Genomic DNA, 10,248 nt, shown 5'->3' with positions numbered 1-10,248 from the left:
CAGGCAAAGATATGGGAACAGGAATAACAGTTCTTTACTAGAATACATATAACAAGGCAAACAAACAACACTGGCAGCAAAAACAAGCAGAAGCACAAACCCAGTCCCAGCCCTCTCTGGGCTGCGGGCGCTTCCCCTGCGGTGCAGTTCCGGGCACAGCCGGCAGGGGCGCTGGTGGCTCCCGGCCGGGCAGGGCGGGTCCGATGATTCCCCCGCGGCTGCAGGGGGCGCTGTGGCAACAGCTCGGCTGTCTCTCTCTCCATGGTTAATGGAGACTCAGCCGGCGGGAGAGAGAGAGAAGCTTCCTTCCCTCACTGATGGGGCTGGGGGGCAGCCTGGAACGGTGCCGCTCCAGATGGCAAAATGGACTGCAGATGGAACCCTTGGAGTGGCAGCTGGAACGGTGGGGGGAGGCACACACCAGCGTTTCAAAGGAAGTTTATCAAAAACTCTGAAGCTGTAGCAGGAGCTGCAGGGCTCGGGTGGGACATGGGGTGTCAGGTTAGTGTAGCAAAAAGCCTGAAGCAGTGGCAGAAATCAGTGGAGCTGGGCAGCCACAGCCGGGCTCCCGCAAACAGGCAGGAGATGTGCCCTCTGGGAAGGTCGAGGTGCTCTGGGTGCCGGGTTCTCCCCGGAGGCACCTGAGTATATGGGGAGGGTCCTTTCCAGTGAGATCGGGAGTTGAAAAGGTCCCAGGTCAAGGGCTGCCCTTATGAACAAAGCCTCACTCATGGTAGAAGAAACAGTGAAGGCTGGAAGTTGACAGTGGCAGCCAATTGTCGCCAGAGCAACAGCAGCACTGTCGCACCTCCGGTGCCAGGAACAAGAGAGAGAGAGGAACCCAGCCCAGCCCAGCCCCTCACGCTCCAGCCAAAATCTCATGGTATGTCTGCCCTTCCCAAGAGAAGTTGTTCTTGCACCCTGAGGAGCCCCACAGCAGAAGGGTCCTGGGAGAGCCCAGGGCAGAGATTTTGAGCTGTGGAATTGCCTCTGTCTCTTTGGCAGCTCTGCCAAAGGCCAGTGATGCCCTTTGGGCTCCCTAAAATCCCCTGTCCTGAGAGAATCGGTGCCAAGGATTGCTGGGGCAGACTGATATCATGGAAGGGAAATGTGTGCCAACACAGAGTGGGATTTGACACCAGAGAGCAGGGTGGGACATGACAACACAGGTTTCAATATCACAGAGCGGCCTGTGTCATCACCAAGCAGATTGTGACATCAGACACAGAGTGAATTGTGACGCCACAGGGCAGCAGTGTGTGACATCACAGTGCAGCTGTGGTGACATCATATGGCGGTTTTGTGAAATCATAGACTGTGACATCACAGGGGGTGGTGTGACATCATAAATGGTCTGTTACATCAAGGAACGGGCTGTGACGTCACAGGAAATCTTTGAGGTTACTCGATTGGTCACTCTGCCCTGCTCCCCTCTCAAAGCTTCCCCCCAGAGAAGTCCCCGCATGCTGCTCCTGCAGAGCAGTGTCCCCTGTCCCCCTGGGTCCCCTCCTGCCCCCAGCACCGTCAGTGATGATCCACAAGATCAATCCCCACAGCCTGGCACAGGGACAAGGGTCTGAGGCCATGGATGCGGTGGGACAGGGGAACAGGGACCCCCCAGCAGCATTCCAGCCTCAGCCCCCATGGGGAGCCTGGGCCAGAGCTCCTTCCCCCAGATCTACAAAGGCACCAGACGGGACCAGGATGAGGGGCGTGCTCGAGGTCATGGACAGCAGCCACCACAAGGGCCTTCAGGGGAGGGGCTTTCACAGCCATCCCCCCCACCCAGCTGTCCTGTATCCATGTCCACTGACTCTCAGGCATCCATATCCCACATCTCCATGTCCCACAGCCCCCACACACCCATGTCCCATGGATCCCATGCATCGACACCCCACACCTCCCAACGTATCCACCTCCCTCAGCTCCCACATGTTCCTGGTGGTCCTCCCGGCTGGCACCAGCCCAGCCCAGTGTGTGGAGCCACACTGGGGGTCCACCTCCCTCTTCCCCCCACCCAGAAGAACAAGAAAATCACCCATGGGAATGTCTCTGCTGAGAAGATGCTGCTGGCAGTGCTGAGATCGGCCAATGCCTGCCTGAACTTGCAGAAGGAAGGACCCCTTCCTTCCTTCCTTCCTTCCTTCCTTCCTTCCTTCCTTCCTTCCTTCCTTCCTTCCTTCCTTCCTTCCTGCCTTCCTTCCTGCCTTCCTTCCTGCCTTCCTTCCTGCCTTCCTTCCTGCCTTCCTCCCTTCCTCCCTTCCTCCCTTCCTCCCTTCCTCCCTTCCTCCCTTCCTCCCTTCCTCCCTTCCTCCCTTCCTCCCTTCCTCCCTCCCTCCCTCCCTCCCTCCCTCCCTCCCTCCCTCCCTCCCTCCCTCCCTCCCTCCCTCCCTCCCTCCCTCCCTCCCTCCCTCCCTCCCTCCCTCCCTCCCTCCCTCCCTCCCTTCCTTCCTTCCTTCCTTCCTTCCTTCCTTCCTTCCTTCCTTCCTTCCTTCCTTCCTTCCTTCCTTCCTTCCTTCCTTCCTTCCTTCCTTCCTTCCTTCCTTCCTTCCTTCCTTCCTTCCTTCCTTCCTTCCTTCCTTCCTTCCTTCCTTCCTTCCTCCCTCCCTTCCTCCCTTCCTTCCTTCCTCCCTTCCTTCCTCCCTTCCTTCCTCCCTTCCTTCCTCCCTTCCTTCCTCCCTTCCTTCCTCCCTTCCTTCCTCCCTTCCTTCCTCCCTTCCTTCCTCCCTTCCTTCCTCCCTTCCTTCCTCCCTTCCTCCCTTCCTCCCTTCCTCCCTCCCTCCCTCCCTCCCCTGGACCCTTCGACTGCACTGGGCAGCGGGAACGGGCTGAGACAGCCCAAACATGGGAAGGGCGAATCCAAGAGATGGCAGAGATGAAAGTGCAGAAGCCAAGAGGCGACCGAGGCTGTGAGAGGAACAACCCCTCAGGCAGCGAGCACAGGGAGGAAGGAGGAGCACGAGTGGCTGCAGACGCCAGAGAGAGGATTTCAGGGATCCCAAAAGGCATTGCTGGGCTTTGGCAGAGCTGCTGTGGAGACAGAGGCAATTGCACAGCTCAGTCCCTGGTCTGGCTTTCCACAGCCCCCCAAGACCCTGATGCGGGTGAGAAGCCCCCCAGGATTTACAGTGGGGGGTTACAGGAGGTAGGTGTCAGCTGGGGAGGGCACAGACACCCCCACGACCCCCCAGATCCATCCCAATTCCCCATCCCTTGGAGGGTCTCAGAGCTGGGAACCAGGGGACAGACAAGACCCGTCAGCTGAAACACTCGTGACACTCCCGGACGTCTCCCCTCTGTCCACAGCACCCAGTGACCATCCTGCCCCCTCTGCCCCAGCACTGTGGTGGAAAACTGCAGCTTTTTCCCTTTGGAAAAATGGCTGATTTGGCTCCAGATTGCAGACGTGGGGCTGAGATGCCCCCAAGCTGTAGTGGCTGAAGCTGTTGGGGGCTCCCCTACCCTCTCCAGATCCTCACTATATCCCACATGGGGTTTCTGTCCTGGGGGACTGGGACACTTTGGGTTTCTTGCCACTTGGGAGAACTCCTGCTCCAGACTTCTCCATACTCACTTGTGCCCTGCAGGATCTGAGCTGGCAAGAGCAGGTTGGGAATGGAGCCCCAGGCAGGAAGGAGCTCCCCAACTCCTCCTCCTTGAAGCCCGCGGCCATCCAAGCGTGGGGCCCAGCCATGGCCCAGCCCCAGTGCACAGGGATGGGCACTGCCCAGCCCTGCTCTGCCCAGCCCCAGGTGGCAGCCACGACCTGAGGGTCCCCCCGCCCCCTTGGCTTTGATTCTGGCAGCTTTAGAGCTGCTGCAAAGGTGAGAATTCTGTGGCAGGAAAAGGCCTGGCTGTGGTTTGCTGAGCCCTGCAAGAAGCTCAAAAGCCAATGGGAGCCCAAGCAGTGGCTCTGCGAGGGCCTTTGATGGTTTTCAGAGCAGGGCTGGCCGGAAACCCCCCTGCAGGGGCAGCTGTGTGGACAGCAGTCCGGAAATGAAGCAAATGATCATTTTGTCCCTGACAAAAGCGAGGGGCTGAAAGAGCCCAACAAGTTCTGCAAGTCCCACACCCTTCTGCTCAACAACCTGATCGGGCCCCTCTCTCTTGAACAAAACCTGCGGCCCTTTGGAACCTTCCAGAAGGAATATTTGGGTTCAGGATGTGGACACCAGAAGAGAAGGAAAAGTGGAAATATTGAGCAGGGGCTCCACGCACGGATCTGGGGAACAGGGGTGTCCCAGCAGGAGCAGGGAGTGCCCAGACAGGGGAATTCAGGGCAGGCTGGAGGGCATTTACCAGGAAAGCAGACCCTGAGGGACACACGGCCATTTCCACGGATTCCTGTGCGCTGTTCAAGGATGCAGAGAGTTTCTCCCCTTTTTGTCAGGAGAAGCCATGGGAAGTAAACCAAGTTTCAAGGTGGGAAGGAAGAAAAACTTGAAGAGTTCCGAAATATGGGCAAACCAAAGCCTTCCCTATGGGCTGGGTTGCTTCCCAGCAGGCAGGGAACAATCCCATGGACCTGTTGGACACTCAGGGAGATTCCACACTCTGTGTTATCACAAGTGAACGCTGCTGTGGGATGCACCAATGGGCTCCTAAAGAGAACCAAAACGTCTCATTTCTCTGTGATTTGTTTATGTTTTTATTGTGAGCCATTTGTTGGCAGGGCAATGATTAAAAGGATTCTATCAACCAGACCATTTTCTACATTGTCAGTTTGATTTTTGGTGAGTTTATTTTTTTATGGGGAAAAAAAAAAAGTGTTTTGGGAAAATATTTTTGCCTTTATTTCGCGGTTGTATAATTTTGTCTCAGCCAAATGGGCCTAAGGGAATTCAACCAAATTTAGGCTGGCATTTACCTTCATCGGGGCAGGGTTGTATCAACTGCCCCCTTTAAGTTTGGGCAGCCCAAAGGTCACAGAGCCCCACTGGGGACAGGGAGAATGCTCAGGGCCCCCCCAGGATGTGCCACCTCTGGGACAGGAATCCCCAGGGACGTGGCACCCCCAGAACGAGGACCCCTCGGTCCAAAACCCTGGGACAAGACCCACACGTGACCACAGCAGAGGAGCCCTTTTCCCTCAGGGCAGGACCCCTCTGGATGTGGTCCCCCAAAACAGAACCCATGTCCTCAGCTCAGCCTCTTCCTTCTCCTGCAGGAAGAGAAAGTGAAAATCTTTCATCCCCCACAGCCCCCAACCACTGCCTGCACCCCCCACTCCCCTTGGCCCCTTCCTGGGATCCCCCCACCGTTACCTGCTCAGGTGTTCCCTGGGATGGCTGACCCAGGAAACGGGGGGATGGGAAAAGCCCAGGGGTGTGTGGGGCACAGACCCAGAGCCTCCACCCTGGGGTGCCCCCTGGCCATGAGCACACTGTGGGGGCTCTGCTGGGCTCTGAGTCACCCCAAAATCTGAGGCACCCAGGGAAGGAGCTGTGACCCCCGTGCCCACCCAGCCACTCACTGCCCATCCCTGGGACCCCCATTCCTCTGGAAACCCGACCATGGGACCCCCATTGCCTTGGTCTCTCCTCCCTGGGACCCCCATCTCAGGACTCCCATTGCCCAGGAACACCATGGCCTTGATCCCATCCCATGGGCTGCTTCTTCTTCCAAAACCACTCTTCCCCAGGGTCCCGTATTCTTTCCCCCTGAACCCCCAACTCTGGGACCTACATCCCATTACCCAAAATCCCTGGGGATCATGTTCACAAGGACCTCTATCCCTGAATGCCCCCAGACATGGGGACCCCAATTTTCCTGGACCCCCATCCTCCTGGACACCCATCCTTGGTTCCCCACAACCCGTGAGCCCCCCCAGTTCTGGGAACACCATCCCCCTCTGAGCCCCCAGACTATCCCATAATGTCCCCAGCCTGTCCCCTACTGTGTCTCTACCTTTCACCTGCCCTGCCCCAACCAAGGCCCACCTACACATGGGGACGAGGTGTGACCTTTCTTCCTTCCTTTTCATCCGAAGAGCCGCCACCCAGGGGACTGGTGGCCACAGCAGCGAGTGACAGCCAGTCCACATGCCTGGGGACACGGGGATGGCCGGGAAGGTGGCGCTGCTCCTGTGGGGTGAGTGCCCCGGGCACGGGCCTGACACCCCGGGGATGGGCCCTGGTGAGGCAGAGACCGGTGGGGAGGGGGCACAGGGGGGCTGCGGGGTGCCCTGAGGTCCCCAAGGCCAGCAGAGTCAGTGCATGAGCATGGACCCCAGTGTGACCAGAGCCCTGGGGTGGCTGTGGGGACAGGAACAGGGGAACTGGGATGTGGGGACAGGAAGAAGGGGATAGAGATATGGAGACAAGGATGTGGCAAAAGGAACCTTGGGGCTGGGGCAGCAGTGGGGACATGGGAACAGGGATGCAGGGACAGGGACTAGGGCCATGTCCCATGCAGATGGGCTATGGGGACAGGTGCCATTGGAATGGGATCATGGGCACAGGGACATCGGGATGTGGCTGTGGGGACACGTGCAGTAAGGCTGGGTGGAAGTGACCTGTGCAAACACGGAGTGTCCACAGCGTCCCCATGTCCTGCCTTAACCCAGGGTGACCAAGGTGTCCCTGTCCTGAAGACCTCTGTGCTACACCAGTGTTCCCCTTGGGGAAAGTTTGGGGACGGACAGCACACCTCACCCCCCAGGTGCTTCTGTCCCTGCCGGGCAACCCCACCCAGCCCCTGTCCCTGCTCCCTTCCAGCCCAGATCTTCAGTTTCTCAGGTGAGTCCTCAGGGGATGCCATGTCCCCACCCTGCTGTCCCCAGCCCCGTGGCGGCCCTGGCAGGCTGGTGTCCCCTGTCACTCACAGACACCCAGACCACCCAGCTCCTGGTGGAGCCCCCGTGGATACCAGCGGTGCTGTGGGACCGGGTGACACTGACCTGCCAGGGCTCGGGGACAGCCGGTGCCACCACCTGGTACAAGGACGGGCAACGCTGGGGGCAGGACAGACACGACCGCTTCACTGTCACCGTGAGTGGCACCTACAAGTGTCAGAGACGTGGCAGTGGGCTCAGCCCCCCCGTGGCAGTCTTAAATGGTGAGGAGGGGATCATAAATGGTCACAGTGGCCCCGTGATAGGTCTGGGTGAGTTCCACTCCATGAGTGGCCTCACAACTCTTGGGTGGCAAGAGCTTGTCCCCTGCACTCAGGGACATCCCAGTGCATCCCAATGGGATGGGAACCCTGTGGTGACACTTGTGTCATGGGGTTGCTCCTGGTGTCCCTGGGATCCTCTTGCATAATGGAGACTCCACCCAGATATCCCATGTGCTGTGGGCACCCACCTTGGACCTATCTCGAGCCCCTCAGTTTTATGGGAACCTCCTGTCCCACAGACCAGTTGGTGCTGCAGGTGCCAGCCCTGACACTGCTGGAAGGGGACACGGTGACACTGCGCTGCCGGGCCATGCACGACATGTCGGTCAGCAGGGTGCGATTTTACCAGGATGGGAAGGATCGGGGGTGGGCCCTCAGGGGGGCCAAGCTGTTCCTGTCCCCCCTGGAGCTGCACCACAGCGGCCACTACCACTGCGAGGTCTCAGTGGGCTTATGGCCATCATTGTCACCTCCAGTGACAGTGAGAGTGCACGGTGAGCACCCCCATGGCTGGATCTCCAATATCCTGACACCCCCAAAGCCCCTTCCCAGTGGACTCAGAGTCACAGTCCTCCCCTCCCCTCTCCTTCCCAGAGCTCTTCACGGTGCCGGTGCTGGAGGGTCCCCCCGAGCTCACTGAGGGCTCCCCCCTCAATCTCAGCTGCCTCAGCACCCCCAGTCCCCTGCGGCCCCAAGTGCCCATCCAGCACCTCTTCTACCGGGACGGGCAGTTGGTGGGGGGCCCGCAGGTGTTCCCACAGATCCTGATGCCCGCCGTGAAGCTCTCCCACTCGGGATATTACAGCTGCCAGGTGCACTCTGAGGGGGGGATCGTGCAGAAGAGCAGCGCCTGGCTCCGCGTCACGGTGCACAGTGAGTTCAGGGACGGGCACGGGGAGCCTGCACAGCCTCACTGCAGCCACACCCCATTACTGCCCAGACCGCTTATGCCTGTTGGGCGTCATCCATCCTTTCCCATGTCCCTCGCCAAATCCTCCAACCCTTCCTGGGTACCCCCATCTTTCCTCTCAAGTTTTTCCACGTCCCCCCATCACTGCTCGGGTCTCCCTCCATGTCCACCCAGCCCTCACTGGGTCCCTTCACCCGTTCCTGGGTCAACCCCACCCCTCTCTGATCTCCCCTCATTATCCTCAGGTCCCACCATACCCTCCCTCTGGTGCCCTCTCAGCCTGCTCCCTGAACCCCCCATCATTCCTTGGGGTTCCTTTCCAAGCCCCCCATCAAATCTCTGCCCCATCTTCCTCCCTGGGTTTCCCGTGACCCTTGACAACTCCCCTGGGTCCCTCACTGTCCCCTGGTTTCTCCCCCCCTGTCCTGCAGGGGTCCCGCTCTCAGGGGTGTCAGTGTGGGCGCAGCCCCCCGGGGGACAGGTGGCACTGGGGGACCGCCTGGTGCTGAACTGCACAGTGGCCACGGGGACAGGTCCTCTGTCCTTCACCTGGCACCGAGGGGGCTCGGAGACACTACTGGGCACCAGCCCCCACCTGGAGCTGCACCATGTTGGGGACAATGACAGCGGCCACTATCACTGCCGGGTCAGTGATGGGGACAGTGTGGCCGAGAGTGTCCCTATAAATGTCACCATCCTTGGTAAGCAGGACCCTCGGGCTGGGGGTGGCCTCACCACCTCATCATCCAGGAAACTCTCATCCCCGTGTCCCTGTCCCTCTTGCTGGCTTCCAGCACCTCCCCCCATCCTCAGACCCACCTCTCTCTCCGCAGTGCCCGTGGCCAATGCCACCATCACCCCTGGTCCCCTGTCACACCAGGTGCACGCAGGTGACCCCGTGACCCTGCACTGCTCAGTGCAGGTGGGCTCAGCCCCTGTCACCTTCACCTGGCTGCACAACGGCCGGGAGGTGGCCCAGGGTCCCATCTTGGAGCTTGGGGACGTGGATGTGGGACATTCGGGCACCTACCAGTGTGTGGCCACCAACCAGCTGGGACAGGACAGGCACCGCGTGTTCCGGGCACTCAGCCCTGAGCTGGCCCTGGAGGTGACACTGCAGGGACCCAAGGGCACAGGTGGGTTCACCCAGGGTCACCCGTTAGTGCAGGACCCCTGGGGTGATGGGTGATCCCGATGTTTTCCTTCTCTGTTTCTTGCAGTGGCCGCAGGGGTTGGTGGGTCCCTTTTCCTCCTGGTCCTGCTTGTGGCTGTAATTGTGACCTGGCACCGGTGGCACCGCCTGGGTGGGTGACAGTGAGGAGACGGGGGTCCCAGGGAGCAGTGGAAAGCCCCTCAGATTCAGGGAACAATAAGTCAGCATCCATAGTTTTACCATTCTAACCTTGGCTGGGAATCCTGTAAGGTTTGGGGAATGCTGGAGGGTCCTGCAGGCATGTTGGGGGTTCTTTCAGAGGTCCTGTGTTCGTTTTGGGGAGTCCTTCTCCCTTCCGGGCTTTGGGTTCTTGCCACCGAGTTGGTTGGGGACACTGGGGAGGTTCATGAATTCTGGGGCGCTTCAGGAGTTCTTGGGGGCCCTGTGAGGAACTGAGGGTCCCGTGGGGGTTCAGGAATCCTGAGAGGGGTCAGGGCCCCAGGGACCCCATAGTCATTTTTCCCCTCTTTCCTCTGCAGCCACCAGGAAGCACCAGAAAAGGTGAGCGGGGGTCTCCAACTGTAGCCCCTCTTTTACACCCACTCCACTACTCTCCATCCCTTCCCACACATCCCCTTTATCCCCACAGGGCCCCCCCGGAGCCTCCAGCCCCCCCAGAGGAGGGGGAGGTTCTGTACACCCATGTCGTGAACACCAAACAGGCACAGCGTGAGTACAGTGGTGTGGGGGGAACAGTGACACCTCACCCACTGGTGTCACCCCCCACCTTGGTACCCCCAACTGGTTTCTCCTGCAGGGTCCCCCCATGTCACCGTCCCCCAGGAACCGCAGGTGACCTACGCAGAGCTGCCAGGACCCCACGGAAAACCACAGGAGCCCAGTGACATCTTTGAGACTGTGCCGTAACACTAAGGGGGCAGTGGGGGACACAGGGGTCCCCACCTATGTGTGTGCTGCCACTAAAATCTGCCCCTCCCCCTGCCAGTGGAGGCTCAAAAGGCAAAGATCCCAAAGGGCTGAGAGAAGAACCGTTTCCTGCAAACAGCAA

The 10,248-nt window shown here is 59.6% G+C and overlaps 1 protein-coding gene across 1 annotated transcript; it reads left to right on the top strand.

The window, feature by feature from the left end:
* The first annotated feature begins 6,041 nt into the window (after window positions 1-6,041).
* Window positions 6,042-10,248, top strand: LOC136304091 (Fc receptor-like protein 4). The gene is given in 10 exon segments (XM_066207752.1): window positions 6,042-6,090; window positions 6,540-6,616; window positions 6,618-7,056; window positions 7,356-7,610; window positions 7,711-7,989; window positions 8,860-9,162; window positions 9,247-9,330; window positions 9,719-9,740; window positions 9,829-9,908; window positions 9,997-10,248. Coding segments are annotated over 10 exon segments (1,698 nt in total). The 3' UTR covers window positions 10,107-10,248.

The sequence above is a fragment of the Chamaea fasciata genome, unplaced genomic scaffold (assembly GCF_029207755.1).
Source record: "Chamaea fasciata isolate MVZ Bird 193981 ecotype frontalis unplaced genomic scaffold, bChaFas1.0.hap1 SCAF_47, whole genome shotgun sequence".
Taxonomy (NCBI): domain Eukaryota; kingdom Metazoa; phylum Chordata; class Aves; order Passeriformes; family Sylviidae; genus Chamaea; species Chamaea fasciata.
Note: the sequence above shows the minus strand (reverse complement) of the source record. Positions and strands in the feature narration are given on the sequence as shown.